Raw genomic sequence first — 19505 nt, forward strand, 5'->3', positions numbered from 1 at the left:
TTCTGCCAGAACACGTGAAAGTTATGCTCTAGAAATACAAGTGAGTTTTGTGCATTTATTTACTTGCTCTGATTACCCACTAAATGTTACTGTGCACTTTCTCTGTAGATGTTAGGGACATTGGACTCTAGATCCACACGGCCCAGATCGAAGCTGTGTGATCACAGAAGATGTTCTAAATTTCTGTCTCTTCCACCTTGCACGTCTGTAAGGTGGGGCTGATGCTGGTGTCCACATCCCAACTGTTGTGAAGATTGCATTAATGCAAGTCAGGAGCTTATTAGCACAGTGCCTGGCACATTGTAGGCCAACCGCGGTCTCACTCTGTGGCCAGTCCTGCTCTGGGGACTGGGTCGTCGCACGTTGGCTCTGCTGTTCTCCGTGTCTTGAGTGTCTTCCCCTCTGGCTCCTTGAAGAATTTCTGTCTATTCTTTAGAACCTCCTAAGGTATCAATAAAACCTTTTCATGTCACCCTTTCCATGCTCAGAATGATCTGATCATTCCATCTTCTGTGCCTTGAAACTAAATGTACATGCAACACACTTTAATGTAAGGTTTTTTATATGTATCAGTGTTCCCTACTGCATCATCAACTCAAGAGGACAAAGACTTTGATTTAGTTCTAACTGATTCCTTAGAAGCTAACTCAGTGCCGGGCACATAGCACTTAAGCAGTGTGTTTAGTATTTAATAGTGTGTTTTTCAAATGAATGACAAAGCACTTTTTGATACACAGTGGTGGTGGTGGCACTGACTGCCAGGATTTTGGACTCGGACCCAGAGCCCTCTGTCACTGTGTCGTGCTGATATTCACACACATATATATGTCTCTGTGGATGTAGTTTGATTGGTATTTGCTCGACTCAGTAAAATAATTACTGCGAGCTTTTCATTTCTTTAACTACTTCCGGTAGAAATAAATTTCTCTGACTGCCGATGTAGACATGAAGGCCAGGAGTTGTGGTGATTCGGGGCCCAAGAGCTGTTGCTGTTCCCCTGGAAGACTTGCATGTCTGCGGTGGACAGGGGCTCAAACCCTCTCTGGTGGGAAGGAGCACCGAGGACTCTGTCAAGTACACAGGCAGATTGTGCTGAATGCTTTTCTGGGTCATGTTCGTCTCATAAAAACAATCAATTCCCAGCCTTCCCAGAGGAGGAAATGCTGAAGGTCCCTAGCTGCAGTGTGGGGTGAGGAGGAAACCAGGACTGAGAAGCGGAGGGGCCCCCCTGCCCGTCCTTCCCTTGGCCAGTAACCGGCAGGCACCCAGCCCAGTCACACAGGTCCCCACACAGGGGCTTTCAGGCGAAACTCGTGCTGCTGCTTAAATGCAGAAGGTTTTTTTTTTTTTTCTTCCATTTGTCTTTTGTAGCGACCACGTTGTTCCAGTGACCAGAGCAACATGACATAGAACCAGAAAAAAAACACCCCAAGTTCTTGCCAGTTGCTAGGCAGAGAAAATGCTTTTGGATATTTGAAGTATGCTTCCCATGTTGATTTCCTAATCATGATTTGTTTTCAAAGCCAAACACAATAGCATCCTGAACACTCATCGGTATGTGGTTGGTTTTGCTGCCAAGCACATTAACAGATTTCGATTCAGAGGAATGAGAATAAAGGCGATGCTCTTGGTAAAGAAGTTACTTTGTGGGAAATTTGATTTTTCTCTATTTGAGGCTTGCTATTTCTAATTTTTAATGTAATGTTATAGAGATTAATTCTCCTGGCTATATTTGTTTTAATTTTAACACATACTGTTTTTAGATTATACTTAACCTTGATGCTAATGTATTTGCAAGGGATGTTACCCAACTTATCTTTAAAAAAAATGATATGTTATTATTCACACTGGATCTAAACGTCACGATCAGAGCAGTCTATCTGTATGCGGATTTACTTTATACTGGAGTTTTCCTTATTGTCAGGGGTGCTGTTTGCTCTGGAACTCCAGACCTCTCACTGCTAAGCAGGACAGCCTGTGAGTCCTGAAATCAGAGGCAGAGAATCGCTAAGAAGGCTGTTGAGTATAGCAGGCTGCAAGGGAAGTAGGAAGGGGTTCCCTTTCCTGGATGGCCAGACACATTCAGAAGGGGCAGGAACACGGACGTTGCAGCTGGTGGTTTGAGAGTAATGGCAGGTCAAGGCGGGGCATTCAGGGTTGACCAGTCCTGAGGTCCGTTGTTGACCTGTGGGTGTGGAGCTACTTCGTTTATGCGAACAACCAATGGTGCCCACCAGAGATATCCAGAGTGATGTCTCTTTAATTCTATTATCAGGACCGAGAAGTTTCTAGCAGGGAACACAGCTCTACTTGAGGCTTTCAGGAAGCTTTGTGACTAGGAAGACGCTTGTATTGGTGGAAAGATCTCAGACCAGGCTATCGCTTGGGAGATGGTAGTTGAAGGTTAATTTCCTTTGATTGGTGAAAGAGTATTGAGAGAAGAGTTCGTTTTCATGATGCTTCCTTTGGCTGGAAACAGGAGAAATAGGGAAAAGATATATTTTTCTAGGATCGCTTTTGGGCTGGTCAGGTTATACTAATGAAAATGATTTAGTATGCAAGGCATAGTGCCAAGTGCATTGTGTGTGTGTGTAAACTTTTAATTCTTACAGTAATCCCGTGAGGTGGGCACTCTTATTCTCCCTTTCTTACGGACGGGACATTGAGGTACAGTGAGATTAAGCAATCGCCCATAATCGCCCAGCCAGTAAGTGGCAGAGCCAGGGTTTGAACCATGTCTTGTGATGGAGTCCCTGCTCTTAGCCTGGGCATGCAGTGGGTATCAGTATTGTCCACGATGTCCGGACTGGTCTCTGAGCTCTCTGTAACACTTCCACAGAGCGTTTATCTCACTGAGGATAAGTCATTGATTTCCATTTGTGTCACTGCTGTAATTCTGCAGAGGTTTGACTTTGTACTACGCTGGTGCCAGAGACCTTATGAAGTTGTAGGATGCAGAGCCAGCCACCTGGTGGCTGAGAGTAACAGGAAGGTGGGGAGCTTCAAGTGATTCCCTGCGACCCTCTCCAGCTCTTGTCTGGGGACTAGAGAGAATGTCTTGTGCCACAGCGTAGAATTCACTGAGACCAAAGTTAAAGATGATTAAGAACACCCCAGGTCACTCATATCTGTTGTGTTTATATCTGCTCTTTTTATCATCAATATTCCCGTCTTTCTAGAATGGTGTGAAGCCGGTCAGCCCTCCCTAAAAGTGAAGCTAGCGAAGCATTTGGCTGGCAGTGCTAAACAGATCAATTCAGATCCACTACTGGCATTTTAAACGTGATTCTTTTTCTCTGTACCGTCTGGGCACCTTGAGAATGTTTCTTGTTCCTTTTTCCAACCTGCTGTGCTTCTGCAGGGATTCTGGGGCTATCTCTCCGTAGGGAGAGCTATATGCATTGGATTCAGAGTTTCAGTTACCAGATGTGTCCAGGATGAAGTAAGAGGCTGACACTGAAAAGCCTCTACAATTCCAGGTGCATGTTCAGGTTCACCTCCTGCCTTGCTCCCCCAGCCCCCACCTCATGCACTGTCCTGATGGTCCTCAGATGGACCTAGTAGCTTCTGCCTCTGAGTCTGGCCTCAGATGGTTCCCTTTGCTAGAAATGCCCTTTATCCCACATCTTTTTGCCTACGGAAGCCCTTCTTAATCTGTGATGCTCCAAATTTCTTTTCTAAGCAGCTGTCCAGGGTCCCCCTCAGCTACATTTAATCTGCCCCTTCCCTACACTCTGCTAATCCTCATTTCCAGACTGTCACCATCTAAGGCAAGCCTCAAATCAGATATTTGTGAATAGGTCTGTGTTCCTCATTAGGAATTCTGGAGGACCGGAAGTATTGTGTGTACGTGTGAACACTCACATGCACCTGCACACGGTGTCTCTGGTGTCCCCGTAAGGCAGGAGAGCAGTCACTCAGAAGTGCTCTGTCATTTTGAATGACCACCCCCAATCGTCCCTTTCACTTTTTGCCCCTTCATGTAAGGGAAGCCTTGTCCCGATACCACAGGACCTCCCTGAGCCCTTCTACCTTCTGGTCATACAGCTTAGGGTCATCTCTCTTCCTATCCTGTTAATTTCCAAGATGCTGCAGAGGTCACAACTACGGAGCATCTGCCTCCCTCCTCCTGCTCCTTCTCAGCGCTCCCCGCCCCCCAACACCGCGCCGCCTCCCCCAGGGCTAAATTTAGAGCAGCAGGATTGCCGGTGATGAAAAGTTGATGAGAGCGAAGGCAGGCTGTGGCTGGTGCCCTCTGGCAGCCCTTATGTCATTATTTCAGTTCCGCCGATGAAGACACTGAAGCTGGTGGCGATGAGGGAGCGCAGCTGGGCCTCGAAGCCAGTTTTCTCTGCCCAGACCCCGTGGTCTTTCCCCTCTTCTCCCGAAGCCCCCGGAGCCCCGCCCCGTGCCTGGCCCCAAGGACTCATCACTCCCGTGAGCCCTCGCTGCTGCCCCCTCCAGAGAGGGCCTGGAGCCCCAGTGTTCAGAGAGCGAGTCACCCACCGAAGTCCGCCTGCAGATGGTGGAGGAGCCCCACGACACAAGCGCCGTCTGCCGGCCTCGTCTCTCCCCATCACACCGCGCCGTCTCCTGACTGCCCCAAAGAGAGACGCGAGCCGTTTCCTGGCTTCTCTCTTCCCCAGGGTTGCTGTCCACTGTTCGCCTTCCATCTTCAGGCCCCCAGCCTCGCTGCGGAGTCCGGGGCCTAAGGTAGGGGTCTCTTGCCTGACAAGCTTATCCTTTTGTGAGATGATTGGGCTCTCAGAAGCTTCCAGAAGCTAGCTGGGAATGTATACATGACAAGTGACTGGTGGTAATGGCACATTGGAGACAGCCTGTGTCCCGTCCAAAAGGACAGAGGTCAGCTCCAGCCAGCTGTTGCTGAGAGGGAGTGTGGCCCCAGTGTTCCCAGAATGCCTTCTTTTCCAGAATAAGCTGGAATTCTGGATTTTTGATCTGAGTTTTCCAAATTTTAAAACCTGGAGCAAGCAGATCACTCGTGTGTGGACCAGATTTCCAGGCTACCATATCGTGACCCCTGTTGGGACCTGACTGCCTGCTCCTGCTTGTGTGCGACCTGTCTGCCCCATAAACACCTGGATCTGTGACCCTTGGTTTTGGGAAAGGAGAGCAAACTTAACAGATGAGATATGAGTATGGAAAAAGAGTTAAGGAAAGAAAGCTAATATTTGATAAAAATACATGCTGAAATAAGTGGAGTGAGTCTAAATTTACATTTAAATGTAAGTGGCATTTTCATTTCATTAGATTACCTCAAAATATTTTTTTCCAAATAGTTATCTCTCTTCTAAGTTTTGCTTAAGAATGATCTTTAAATGTATTTTTAAAACTTCTAAATCTTAAATATCCTTTTTTTTTTTAAAAAAAATTGAAGTACAGTCAGTTACAGTGTCAATTTCTGGTGTACAGCACAATGTCCCAGTCATGCAAATACATACATATATTTGTTTTCATATTCTTTTTCTTAAATATCTTAAGAGTTAGAAATTTCCAGATCTGGTTAAATATTAGACTACTAAAATAATATTTTATTTTCTCAACATAAAATTACTTGGCTAGCTAGTGTTTTTATTACTTTGCCGTTCAGGCCTACATTCCTATAGTTTAATAAATATTTGAACTGTTCAGTCAAATTAGCACAGAGCTTACACATATATTAGCAATGTCTTGATAATGTTGCTGTATATTTCATGCAAATCTGTTGGTGGGTTTGCCATTTTAAAGTAGCTAACTTTTGATTTTACCATAGAAATTTAAAGTTGTCTTAGTATTAAGTAAAAATAACTTACCCGCTATTTCTTTAATTACTTAATGTGGTATTGCTAAACTAAATCAAAGTGCACCTAAATAGACCTTTAAAATAACCAATGTAGGGACACACTTTTTTTGAGAAATACCACATTCCATAAACATTTTTCTAAGTATGTAACTCAAATATCCAAAATGCTGGCGTGTTTACAAAATGAATACTTTCTGCTAGATGAAGCAATAATTTCTGGATTTTTTTTTTTTTAAGCTTCCTGAGCTGCTCCTTGGTGAAAATGTGAACCTCTGCTCTGAATCTTTGAGCATCGTATAATTGCTGGGTAGGGCTGCTGCTGTCTGTGTAGCAGACCAGTGGTTCTTAAGCCTGTCTGCATGTTAGAATCATCAGGGAAGCTTTTCAATGATCTTTAGATGCACCCCCAGTGGATCTGATTTACTTGACTTGGTGTAAAGTCTGGGCAGTTTTTTATTTCTTTTTAAACCTTCCCCAAGTGGTTGTAATATGTAGCCAGGGATATAGACCATTTTTGACTTTAGAGGAGAATGCCAGACATCACTGACGTGGTGTCACTGAGTTTCAGCAGTAAGTACACCTCTCTCAAGGTCCCCAGTGGCCTACCTAGATCATGCTACTAGGGCTGTAGGCCTGCTGTCTTGGCCTAAGGTTGAAAGCCTTCCAGAAATTACAGCTTTATACACTCAGTGCAATGGAATAGAAGGAGTTCGATCTTGCCCTAGTTGTGTGTGTCTATGTGTTTTCCTTATCCTTAATAATAAGTACATGTCTGATTCATTGCGCTATGTGCTTGATATCAGCATTGTACTTAATTTTCCCAACTCTACAAAGTAGTTATGATTATTATAATTCTACCAGGAGAAAACAAGATCAGAAAGAAGAAGGAACATGATATGCCCAAGCTCATACAACTAAGAAGTGGTAGAATTTAAACCCCAGGCAGAGTGACTTAAGTTCATACACTTAACCGTCATATCAAGGGGTTCAAATGAAACACATTGTAAGGTGAGGCAGGGAACAAAAATGAGCAAATCTGCTCAGCGGTAAACATTAGGGAGTGGTGGGGACTGGAGCACACTGAGGGGCACCACCACTCAGCTTTAGGAGGTAATCTAAAAAATCTGGAATTTTTAACATGAATCTTTCTCAACTTTTAAAGATAGTAAGCCTCTATTACAAATTGTACTGTCTTCACTGTTTTTTGTTCTTGCTTAAGGAAAGCCCTAGTCAGAGAAAGAGGTCCTGAAAAGATGGTACAAGCAATGCATTAAGCCCTTTGAAAGGGGAGCATATAGATTCTTTTGATGAGAGACTGGTCTTTCCATAGATAGAGCCTATATTGACTTACACTAGCTCTTTGTCTTATTTTCTCCAGAACCGGTATAGACCGGTTTTTTGTGAGGCCAAAGGCTAAGCTGCATGTGCAGGAATGTCACATTGGTTCGAAGGTTAAATCAAGGACATCTGCCCAGTTTCTGTGCTGTCTCTGTGGTTCAGTATGAGGTATCACAGTGTCGTAGACATAAGTGTTAAGATATGACCCCCCCCAACCAACTTAATAACTTGGTTTTGTTCTATTCTCATGGATAAATTTCAAATTTTTGTGCTGTGTATTAATTAATCTCAGCTAAGAAGTATGATTAACAGTTCCTTAGTAATTATTCATTCAATAGGCATTTAGTCTGAGAAACATCTAAGAACTTGGAGAAATAGAGTATTTTATAATTTTATGGAACATTGTTTAAACTCAGATTGTTTAAAATCAGATATTGAGCCTTTAAAAAAATTTGAGATTGAGTGTTAATGATAAGCAATTTTTAAGACAGATATATCTCCTTCAGTGTTCCAATACAGCATATAATGATTTAGCCATTCTTAAAACAGGGCAATGCCTTGCAAGAAACATCATTGTTAAGGGCCATACAACTAGAGGACCTGAATGTTAGCACTTTGATTTAGAAGCAGTCAAACTTATTTTCCATAGCCTCTGTAGCAACGATTCAGATTCCATTAGTTTGGGTTATTCATCTGAACGTAATAGGAACTGTCTTCCTGTTAGAGGAACCAAACTGAGATCTTTCAGAGGGTGTAGGGGGTCATAACTGGTACCTTAGTTAAACAAGGGCAGTGTAATTAGTTGTTTTTAAGAAAAAACTTTAGTTGAACACATTTCAATTGGAAATTCTGGGATTGTGAAAAAAATTGCAGTGTTTAAAAATAATATTTGAAGATTATGAACTATATATTTTAGAACTTGAACAACTTCAACCTGTCTTGGCTTACATTTGTAAACAGATTTCAAAATGTTTTAATTTTTTTAATGATGAGGAAGCAATTGAAGCAATTATTAAAAATGGTTCTAGATTTGTGAGTATTTATAAATGGTTGTTCAATCACCTAAGAATTCTGTTTCTTAGAGCACATTTCATTAGACTATGTCCCTTCTCCAGGTAATAGCATCCATTTGGAATCAGATGATGGTTGAGGATGAGATATCTAATTTGTAGTTATAATTCTAGTTTCTTAGAAAGAATATTATATTTTATAACTACTTTTTGAAATTTTAGACTGTTGCTTCAGTTCAGTGACTATTCACAATGGGCCTTATTCAGTGCCACGGGCATGCCCAAGTATAAGGTTAAATGCCCAATAAACATTTTATCCAATTAATTCTATTGGCCACTTAATTAAGAAAAAAAATATAGGACAAAGGATTGGAGGAAATCTTCATGGACGAAGCAGGCTCTGATCCAGGTTCTGAAGGATGATTGAGTTTATGCAGACAGGTTGGTGCAGTTCTTATCGTTAGAAACACTAGTCATTGAAGGAGGAAGTGATTGCAGTCACAGGATGACTTTAGGAAGATAAATGGTTGAGAGATAATATTTAAAAAGACTAAGTTCTATAGAAACGATGCATAAAAATTTATGTAACTTTAAACTGATTATTGCTCGTCTACCGTCATCTGGTCCTGCGTGATTTGCACAAGCCAGATGGACCATGTTTTCTTCTGTTCCCAGGCCATAGACTGCTCTTATTGTCTCAGAAATCTATTGCACTGGTGGGCTGGCTGAGACCACCACTGACATGCTACAGGAGAAAGCCCGAATTAGCCCAGCCCAGGAATTATCCTAAGCTAACTAAGTTTTCAGAAGAAGTACTTCACCATGAAGTCCAGAGAGTGAGTTAACGGATCTTTATGAGCTGTGCTATATGTCCGTCAGTGTAACATCCAGGGGGATGTTAAAAGCAAGAACTATGCCTGGAGAGGAGACAGGTGTTTGATCCTAGAAGACATTTTATGCTAAGGAGGCCCAAAATGTTTTATCATAATTTGATAAGTGTGTAATTCTATCCAGAACTAAATTTTAAGCATTTTGGGGAGAAGAATTCTGTTACTTTTTATCCTTTTAACTTTTTTTCCCTTTTTTCTCCCATTCTCTCCCACCCAGTTTTCTCTTCCCTCCTTTTCTTTTCTTTTAGACTAATTACTTGGTGCATTGTTAATATCCACTGTGCTCCATACATAATGTTACATAATAAATGTTTTATGGATAGTGAAAGTATAAATTTTAGAGTTATTGTAAAGCCACAGTAGAATTTACATGGCTTTTCATGATGAAATCTTTATGATTAATGTACTACATAACATTTTCTTAAAAGTTCTTTTATTATTGGTTTTAATTTTTTATTTTCACTAATATGTACCACAAACAGAATATGATATAAATTCCTGATGATTGGCACTTTAACTTATTATTAGAGCATCATTTGTAGTCCTAAATAAAACCAGATATACATACTTGATTAAGTAATGCCACAATCTGAAAGTAGATATTTATATAACAGATAGACAAAATTCATTTGTTTTAACTGTGCTTCATTATCCAAGATACCAAACCATGTTGAACTTATTTTTTTAAGGAAAGTATATTTGCATAGAAAACTTGGAAAATTGCCAACATGAGTGAAAAACTATTGAGTTGTTTCATTAGACGATATGTAAATATTTACTTCATCAATTGCCACTTAAATACATCTTCAGGGATAATATTTATAAAAAAATTGTTACACTCACTTGTGTTTATAGTGCATAGTGAGAACACAATTTGTTTATCTGTTCACTACTTGACAGACATTTAGGTTGTTTCCAGTTTCTAACCTATCATGAATAAGGCTGCCATGGATGTTTGAACATGAATCTTTGGGTTGACATATGTTTCCCTTTTTGGGGGGTAAATTCCATGTAGTGAGATCGTTGAGTCACCTGGAAAATATAGCGTTCACTTTATGAGACACATTTTTTCAGCATGGCTGTGCTTCCTAGTCTGTGTTCTCATAAGAAATGCATGAGAGTTCCACTTCACATCCTTGCCGACACTTGGTATTGTCAGTCTTTATACTTTTAGTTCATGGTATTTACTTAATGTTATTTTATTCTCACTTTAAGTTTTTTTTTTCGTGGTAATTAATGATCTGAAATATCTTTTCATGTGCTCATTGACGTTTCCATATCTTTCTTTGTGTTCAGGTTTTTACCCGTTTAAAAAAATTGGGTAGTGTTTCTTTTTTATTATTGAGTTGTAGGTATTTATGTAGTCTACATAAAAGTTCTTTGTCAGGTATATGTATTACAGAATTTTTTCCCAGTCTGTAGCTTGACTGCTAATTTCCTTGATTATTGGTGTTTTGATGGGGGGCAAAAGCTTTCAGTCATGATAAAATGTATTTTACATTTTTTCTTTTATAACTAGTACTTTTTTTTTCCCGCAAGGTCTGTATTTCTTATACATTTAGGTCTGTGATAAAACTGATTAATTTTTATGGAAGAAATAAAGTAGAAGTTGAGGTTTGTTTTGTTTTTTCCAGCTGGATGTAGTTGATGCTTCTGGAAACATCTAAATGACATTTCTTTTTCCATTGAATCCAATTGGCATCTTAGTAAAACTCATTTAACGTTTATATCTTTGTGTTTATATCTCTACTCTCTATTCTGTTCCATAGATTAATTTGTCTGTCCTATGCCCACGATGCCATATCTTGATTATTCTAGCATTATAGTAATCTTAAAATGAGGGAAGACAAGTTTTTTAACTATTCTTTTTTTTAAAGATTGTTTTGGCCATTCTAAGTCCTTTGCATTTCTGTATAAAAATTCAGAAACAGTTTATCAATTTCTTCTAAAGAATCTACTGATATTTCAGTTGAGTTTGTGATAAACCTATGATAATTTTAGGAGAACCAATATAAGTATTGAGCCTTCCAATCCATGAACATAGTTTATCTCCATTTATTTAGATCTTCTCTGTAACTGTCAGCAGTGTTTTATACTTTTCAATGTAGAGAGCTTTCACTTCTTTTCCTTAGATTATAACCAATTTTCTGGTTATTTCATGCTGTTATAAATGATATATTACTTTAAACTTTTTATTAATAGTATTTTTGAAAAGTTTTGCCTTCCACTCATATGTTCTCTACTGGCTTCAGATTTTTTGAATATGGAGGCAGGATATACTCTTCTGCAGGGCTTGGGATTGGAACACTGGTAAAGATCAGAGATCTCTTTACATTTTGTAGCCTAGTTGCCTGCTCTCCAAATAACTTCTTGTGTTCCGAAGGAGTTTCCTTAGGGCCTCAGTGCCACACTTGGCTTTCTGCACATTAAGAGCTCTCTTTCAATATTGCTACCCTGAGCCCAGCATTCTGAGAGCTGCTGTAGCATGAACTCCATCAGGGCCATGGGGCGATTCCTCTCACTTCTGTCCGTGGTTCTCAGCTTTCAGTGGGTCCCTGCCTTGCACTGGAGAAGGCTCTGAGTGCCCTGCCAGGAATCTTTCTCATATTTTTTGTTCTGGCTCCCAGCCTTTAGCACACTAGCCTTCAACACACTTCTGCACGTGGTGAAGGCTTGTTGGAAAGAGTTGGCTGGTGTATGTGAACTTGGCTTGTGCCTGAGACTTCTGGGGATTCTATTTCAGATGCAGTCTTTTAATGCCTTTAGCTCATTTCTCTGTATGCTGATCTGTAGCAGATTCTTACTCCTTCTAGACCAGAAAGATTAAATAAAGTTATATATATATGTATATAGCAACTGGTACATCAAGGACCAATATGTGACTATTTGCTTTATTACTGTTTTTTTCTATTTTGTTTTATATCACAGCACGGTTAATCTGTGAAGGAAGACCTTCGAGAAAAATCACTCTTTTTTTTTTTTTTCCACCCAGCAAGTTTTAATCAATGCATTAATAAGAGGAACAGGTATTGTTATGTATAAGTATATAAAATATTTTAAAACAGTTTTAAGCCATTCATAATTTTATTCATAATTTTCTTTATAAAAATTATATCAACAATCTGTAAGAAGGCAAATATCTGAAAGCATTTGCTTATACATTCAAGAAATATGAGAAAAATAAACTCAACTGTGAAAATCTGGAGTAACAGTTATTATCAATAACCCATTATATTTCAAAAACCAAGAAGAAAATAAAGTATGAACTATCATAAATACTTCTACATACTTCATAAATCAAATAGGAGCCAGCAAAATGTTATTAATGAGTTCATTTCCATGGTTATTGGCTTGCAGCTCTGTCAACAGCTGAATATTCATGAGGCAAGTTGGGTACAGGTAAAGAAGAAAACTTTCCTTCCAGGAAAAAAAAAAGCTATAACTAACAAATATTTTATGTATCTTTTTCTGACCTGGGTTATGTGAAATAACACATTAAAAAAAAGCTTAAGTCTGTTCAAATTTTATCTGTGAGTTTTGTTAGATACTCACAAAGATGCAGATTTGCTCAACTATTGCAAAAAGGCAAATATCCTCTAATATCTATAGTTTCTGGCTTCAGGGGACTTGAATCACCCTAGGTACTCAAGAATTAGCCTTTTAAGGATGTAAATGAAATTGTCCCAGGGCTGAGTGTGGGTAACTAACATGGTGGAGGGCAGTTATTTGCAGGGCTTGGCGCGTGAAAGTGCAAATAATATGTAAAGGATAAACTGCATTGTAAACTGAAATCTAATCTAAACTAGGCCCAGTGTTTAGGGGTGTCTGGAAGCCCTGAGCATCTCAGCAAGTAGACACCAGGCAGCATTGAAGTATTCAGGGAGATAGGAGTATATGGTGCACTGTCATTGGTCCGGAAGTGACCCTGAGAGATGCTGTTTGAAGTGGAGTGAGAAGAAGGCTTTGAGGGAGGGAGAGTGGCCTCTAACAGGGAATAACTTACTGTCATGGCCTCTTCCAAATACAGTGGGCTTTAGTTTCAGGCCTGACCTGAAAAAGAACTGGGATAAAAGTCAGAAATGAGGTAGAACCTAATTTTATAGTCTGGATGTAGATTGTTGAAGTGAATTATTGGCCTGAAGTTCAGTGGGGAAACTGGTGTCCCAGCTGACTCTAGGACACTCAATTTGGGACAGAAAAACTAATTCCAGGCCCTGCCTCCCAGTGTGGGCAGAGATCCTCTTTCCCGTCCAGCTTGGTCAGGACTGTTTCCAGGGCACTTGTTGGGAAGAGGACACAAGAACTTAAAAGGACCAGCAAACCACAAGGAGCTGCTTCCTCGATGTCAAATATAGAATCGTACGGTCTGATCAAGGAATAATGGCAGAAGTGCATTTCTAAATTTCATACTCAGCAATGTGTCCTGAAATCTACTGGAAGTGGACATCCCATTGGGAAGCTAATGCATACGTCCTGAAGTATCTGTGCATTTTTACCTCTACCCCTAGACAAAAGGGAACAAGTACCCTCATAGGATGAGACAGTCATTGTGTATCCACCCTGTGCCAGGCTCTGTTCTTGGTATTTGATAGATGATGATAACAGGGCCAATTCCCTCCCCTCAAGGAGCGTGCATTCCAGGGACCACACATGCAAAGATAAACCACTAAGCACACACTTGGATTTCAGGTGGTGATGAATACTGTGAAGAAAAATAGAATAGGCTCGTGTAAAGAGTGAGGACCTGAGATCCAGGGAAAAATTCTCTGTAGAGTGTTATCATTTGAGGAGAGCCTGTAAAGAGTTGAAAGAGTGAGGCATGGAAATAGCGGGGAGTGAGCGCTAGGCAAAGGCAGCAGCACTTTGATGCAGATGGAGCTGGGGTGCCTGGACCCAGAGGAGGGGTCGAGTGGATGAAGTGTCTCAAGGGAGGAGGAGAGAAGTGGGACAAGTAGTTGACAAAGGGCGGATCACAGAGGACGTGGGGGTCACAGTGAGGACTTGACATTTTATTTTCACTGCGATGGGAAGCCATTGAAGAGCTGTAAGTAGAGGAGCGGATCTGAAGCTACGACAGCTATTGGGTGGAGTGTTGATGGTGGAGGAGACCAACCTAGTTTCCTATTGAAATAATTCAGGAGAGACGGTGCTGGAGATGAAGGTGTGAAGCACTCAGAATCTGTCTATGTTTGAAGTTACTTCTGGCAGGATTTGCTGATGGATTGGCCATAGATTGTGAAAGAAAAAGAGAAATCAAGAATTCTTCCTAAATTTTTGGCCTAAGCAACTGAATGAACATGGGTACCATTTACTGGGAAAGACCGGAAGATGTTAGGGTTGGAGCAAAGATATGAAGACTTCTTATTTTCAAGCTAATACATAGCAACAGGTGAATTCAGTCAACACGAGCAGAGTGTGAAAGGAGTCCCTAAGGCCGGCCACACAGGCACATAAACAACTAAAATGAAACATATTTCAAGTCCACGTTTTATAGATGATGATTTTTCTAAAGTAAAACAAGAGGCCAAAGGGGTGAGACATAGTCTTTTTCATCAGTGGCAAGGAATAGAAACAATTTTGAATTTTTAATTAAGTCTAAGAGAGGACAGGCTTAACTGATTTGATGTCCGTTCACCTGGAGGTAGGTTAATGGAAGCACATATAGATGAATAGACAGACAGCTGAAAAAGCGAAAAAGGCAGCTACAGAATAATTAAGGTTACTGTTCAAACGTATTCTTTCTGTCATAAATAGTCATAGCAAAAAATTATAACATGTTTTTTTTTTTTTTTACCAGATATGTGAATTATCTCAATTAAAGCTTCAGTAATCCTATAGAGTTGGGTGTAATCTTACCTCCATTTCAGCAGTGGAGAAACTGAGTCCTAGAGAGGTTACATAATTTCTCTAAGGTCGAACAGCCAGGAAGTAAAGGAGCCCAGAGTCCATCCCTGCTTCACTGAGCATGAGCTCTCCAGCCGCTCACTGGGTTATTAGACCCACACTTCCCCACGGGTACGTTCCAGCAGTCAGGTCAGGGGACCTCACGTGGAGGCTGAAATAAAACCAAATTATACTCAGTTTCTGAATTTGATTTCCAAAGTTCCTTTGCCTGCCTTGGAAGGGGTGTCTCTATTTTCATATGCTTCAGCAGAGAAATTGAATAAGTCTCTTCTGTTTAAAGCTGCTTGACTTTGATTGTATTGGCTTTTTCTCTGACTGAATAAAAATCATAGAATTTGAGCAACCTTGTATTTCTGTAACAGAGTATTGCTTATAGGAGAAAATTCTCCAGAAATCCTTTCCTCTTTTCCTCATTGCAGCACGTCAGTTAAGAAGACTACAGTTAAAGAACACAATACCGTCGAGCACCTACTTTCAGTTAACAAGTCTCAGCGGTTCCAAGGCGCAGGCGAAGGTCTTTCTGGTCACATGCTCCGCACTGGTTTCACGTAGGAAAAGTGGCACCATTTGAATGATCTTTTGCCATCTGAAGAATTTAGATACTTAAAGGGTCACCTTGCTTTATTCAGAAACTACTTGCTTTATTAAGAAACTACTACTCAGAGAAATATAAGGATTTGTAAGGGTTTAGGGATATAAATAGGATAAATCCCAACCCCCTGAAACAGTTTTCAGAAACCTTTTTTCCTTCCCCATGTTCTCTTTTTTTCCTTTATTAAAGTATAGTCAGTTACAATGTGTCAATCTCTGGCGTACAGCACAATGTCTCAGTCTTGTGTATACGTATATATGTTTGTTTTCATATTTAGAAATCTTTTTTTTTAAGAATAATGTACTAATGAATTAAAAGTGGCATAAAATCTCCTTTGAAGCTGACTGATGCAGTTGATAATGATAATCATTAAACATTCATTCTCCAGAGAGCTAACTGTTCTCTGTACGATGTTAAAATGTGAGTTCCTTAACCAGCACATTTTCCGTAACCTCGTGGAGATCCAAAATTCCTAATTCAAAACCGTCAGATAACATTATCTAACCAGTTATCAAACTGTAACATTTATCGCTTTCTCAAACTAATGACTCAGCAAACTGTTTTCCACTGAAATGAACATTATGATTTTAAATGCATTAGTGACATTTTCCAAATCCCTTAAAATTAGGAAGTACCACACACATTTTGCAGTGCATTTTTAGGAAATGCTGCTCCAAAAAAAATCCATTAAAAAATAAATGGAATGGATATGGATGATGTAAAGACCTAGCTAAGAATGTTGTCTGAATTTCCAGAGTTCACGCATTATGGATGTATTACCAATAAGCCACATTATACCAATAAGTTCACATATTACAAAAAGTACATTGAATGCCTCTGTGAAGACAAAAAGCCATTGAGACAATCATTAAAAATTACTCTCTTCTCGATACATCTTAAGTGAATATTTTAAAAGTTTTACAGAGAACTTCTGTGTTTCAGTTGGAATATAGGAAGTTGCAGGAGACCACTGCTTCCATCCTAAGAAGCAGAACACACTAGATAAGCTATAAAATCCATTTTTCAGAGAGCTGATAATGCAAAAACAAATAAACACAACAAACCTCAAAAAGAAATAAATTCCAGAGAGTGAGAAATTCCATACATGAGGAAAGACCTTAAATACTCAATTCCCTCCTAATTGGGATGTTTTCTGGACTGTCTTTCTGTTCCATTGATCTGTTTGTCTATGTTAGCCCAACACTAACCATTTTCATTACTATACATTAATTTCTTTTAGGGATAGAGTTGGAGTGGAATGAAAAAGGAAACAAAATACAGGCTAAGGAGTGAATGGTATATTGAATATTGGGGCATGAGAAAAGGAGAGAAGGGGACGTACGTCAGAAGGGGCAGTAGGATGTGAATAGAAAAGTCAGGTGTTTTAAGAGTAAGAGTGGACAATGTTAAGAGTCAGTTTTCAAGAAAACGTAAAGTGTGTATAAAGTTCTCAACAAAAATGTTCTTTATAATAGTTGAAACAAATATTTATCATGAAGAAAATGTAAAAATCTTTTTTTATGCCTCCTGAGGTTTCACTGGAGCTTTAGATCAGAGTGTGAGAAAAAAGAGGGTAGTGGACTCCAGGCAGAGCCAGATTTTAATTCCTGGGATCCTCATTCATTTCTTTGGGTTGTTTTCCAGCATTGAAGACTTTTCCTTTCCCCCACCGCTTACATTTCCTTTTCATAGGGATTGAATTCTCTATTAATGACTTAAACAGGAATAGTGCTCTGCACTTTAAATTCGGGAAATGACCCGTTTCCTGTGCCAGAGAAAAATGTGTGCTCGGGACTATTATCTATAGAATGTGCTTTGGACTTCCCGCTTAGCCCTTTCTTTCATTGTGCTGTGTTTTTTGAGTTATCTGATATCAATGTAAATTCCTGAGCAGCGCAAAATGAAGTATTATGTTGGAGACACAATAGTCCACTGGCATCTCTGAGTAAATATTTGTACAATATCAAAAAGTAAGGCAATTCAGCCAATATCTTAGTAAGGAAAAATTTCACAAGTATGTCCATGTAAGCTCAAGAACTGCTTTTTAGAAATTTGTTTTAGTCCATAGTGATCACCAGCTGACATCATGAAACATGCTTTTATCTGAAATGCCACCAGAAATTGTGGGGCATTTGAAATGTCTTTATTATTTTTGTGATTATTCCAAATGTATTGAAAAGTTCATTATTTTAATCTGACTTTAAGCTCTGGTACAAAAATTATGACTTGTGAATTGCAAAGGAATAGCTTTCAATTTAAATTTTGCTACCTAGCCTAGTACATTATCTTTGTTTAATGACGCTATTGGTGCTATAAAGGGTTGATAACATCTGGAAGAGCTAAGGCAGCTTCAAGAATTTTAGTCTTCTTTTCTATACCTGAATTTTCTGTTCAGGTTGTCTGGCAACTTACTCCATCAGCCTGTGTAATTCTTGCCTACACCCAGATAAAGTAGCAGCTCATTGAAATCAAAGCCTTGGTCTAGCCATGCTGCATATACACTGTTCAGTTTTTATTGCTACCTTGTGCTGTAAATCCTCTTGAGAATTATAGAGGTCATCTCCAGTCTTTATTAACCCCTTATGGTTTGATCATGCATTAAATTTTTTCTATCTTCAACTATTTGTTAATTTTTAAATTTCTGGAATATTTAGAAAATACGAGTAGAGAGATTGACATGAACCGCATTTGAGAGCCAGCCTGGAATCCTGAGTAGAAGAGATCAATACAATTTGACAATATGGAATATATATGTATTAGCTCCCCCCCCCCCCACATTGCTTGAATTAATTGTTTTAAAATCAAGGAATTCTTCCAAAGTTGGAGTTAGTTGGATCGATTCACTGTTAATAAAGGAGCAGAGAGCTGGAGGCAGGGGCCTTACCCTTTAGTTCTCTTCCCTCTCGAATTAAGTAAAACCACAGTAGAAGTAAGTGCTATGCTTTGGTGTAGGGGACAATAGGGAAGAGTGGTGACTGAAGCAAATGAAGACAGCTTGTGGCCATCTTTGCTTCAGCCTGTTGCAACCATTCAGGGATGTGAGCCCTGTGTTGATTGTTCTCTAGTTTGGAGAGAGACTATAATTACTGACTTTTATGTGAATGCTCTTATTTCTTTAAATGTTAGCAATTGAATCAGTGTTTTAACGACCCTGTGCTATGTTAAGAAATACCTTTACTATTCTTGACCTCTACTTTAGACTGACTTTTTGCTCTAGGTCGGTGGAAGTTAACTATGCAAGAAAGACTGCTATAACATAGGCTGAGCCGTGAGATGACATGGTTGTAATAAAAATCAAGACAAATATAAGAAAAAGTTCAACAAAAACTTAACAAAAATCTTAACCAAAACTCATAAAAGTAACACAAGACACACTTCAGAAAAGTTTGCATTGTTATATTTTTCATTGTAATCATCTCCATAAATTTCTTAATTTTTCACTTTTAATAATTTTATACATAACTGTTTATCTTTTATCTTGTTTGTTTTCACTGTTGACTTTCTAGCCACCTATTAAAAATCTTGTGCCTTGCATGTAGTTAGTGCATTGATCATGTGCTGACAAAGATAAATTCTTTCATTTGAAAACTCCTGAAGAACACAGTGCGTCATGCTGCCTTTTGGCGTACTGAAGTCAAATAGAAGACACTAAATAATGCTTTAATTATCCTCAAATCCTGGGAGAGTTTCAGCCAAAAGTGTTTAAAAAATCTGGATGTTATTATGATGAAAAATTATTTTCACCTAGGCTCTCCGATAATGATGATGTTCACTTTGAATTAATAGTTGTTCTGCAAGAGAGCAAAATATCTTTTGGTGGGAAATTGAGCAATAATTAAAAAGCCTTCAACAACTATGGCACAGCAGATCCTTTTGTGTCTGAATCATGAGAAAACATCAACATTCAAAGGGTTTTCACTGGGGATCATAATATGCTATTTAGGTATCTTTGTGATCTCTTTAGGCAC

General features: G+C 39.3%; 1 protein-coding gene and 1 long non-coding RNA gene across 3 annotated transcripts in view; both read left to right on the top strand.

Annotated features, from left to right (window-relative positions):
* The window catches only part of PREX2 (phosphatidylinositol-3,4,5-trisphosphate dependent Rac exchange factor 2), a 235549-nt gene that overhangs the window by 29409 nt on the left and 186635 nt on the right, over positions 1-19505 (top strand). Inside the window, exon 2 of one of the 2 annotated variants that reach the window (XM_032470041.1) lies at positions 4647-4713. The exons of the other annotated variant lie outside the window; for it this stretch is intronic. Coding sequence (XP_032325932.1) covers positions 4647-4713 — 67 coding nt within the window. The remainder of the gene's footprint in view (positions 1-4646; positions 4714-19505) is intronic. 2 annotated transcript variants of the gene reach the window in all.
* On the top strand, positions 14863-15869 carry LOC116660479. Its single transcript, XR_004316027.1, has 2 exons — positions 14863-15056; positions 15365-15869. It is a non-coding gene; the product is annotated as an uncharacterized LOC116660479 (long non-coding RNA).

The sequence above is a fragment of the Camelus ferus genome, chromosome 29, assembly GCF_009834535.1.
Source record: "Camelus ferus isolate YT-003-E chromosome 29, BCGSAC_Cfer_1.0, whole genome shotgun sequence".
In the NCBI taxonomy this organism is placed as follows: Eukaryota; Metazoa; Chordata; class Mammalia; order Artiodactyla; family Camelidae; genus Camelus; species Camelus ferus.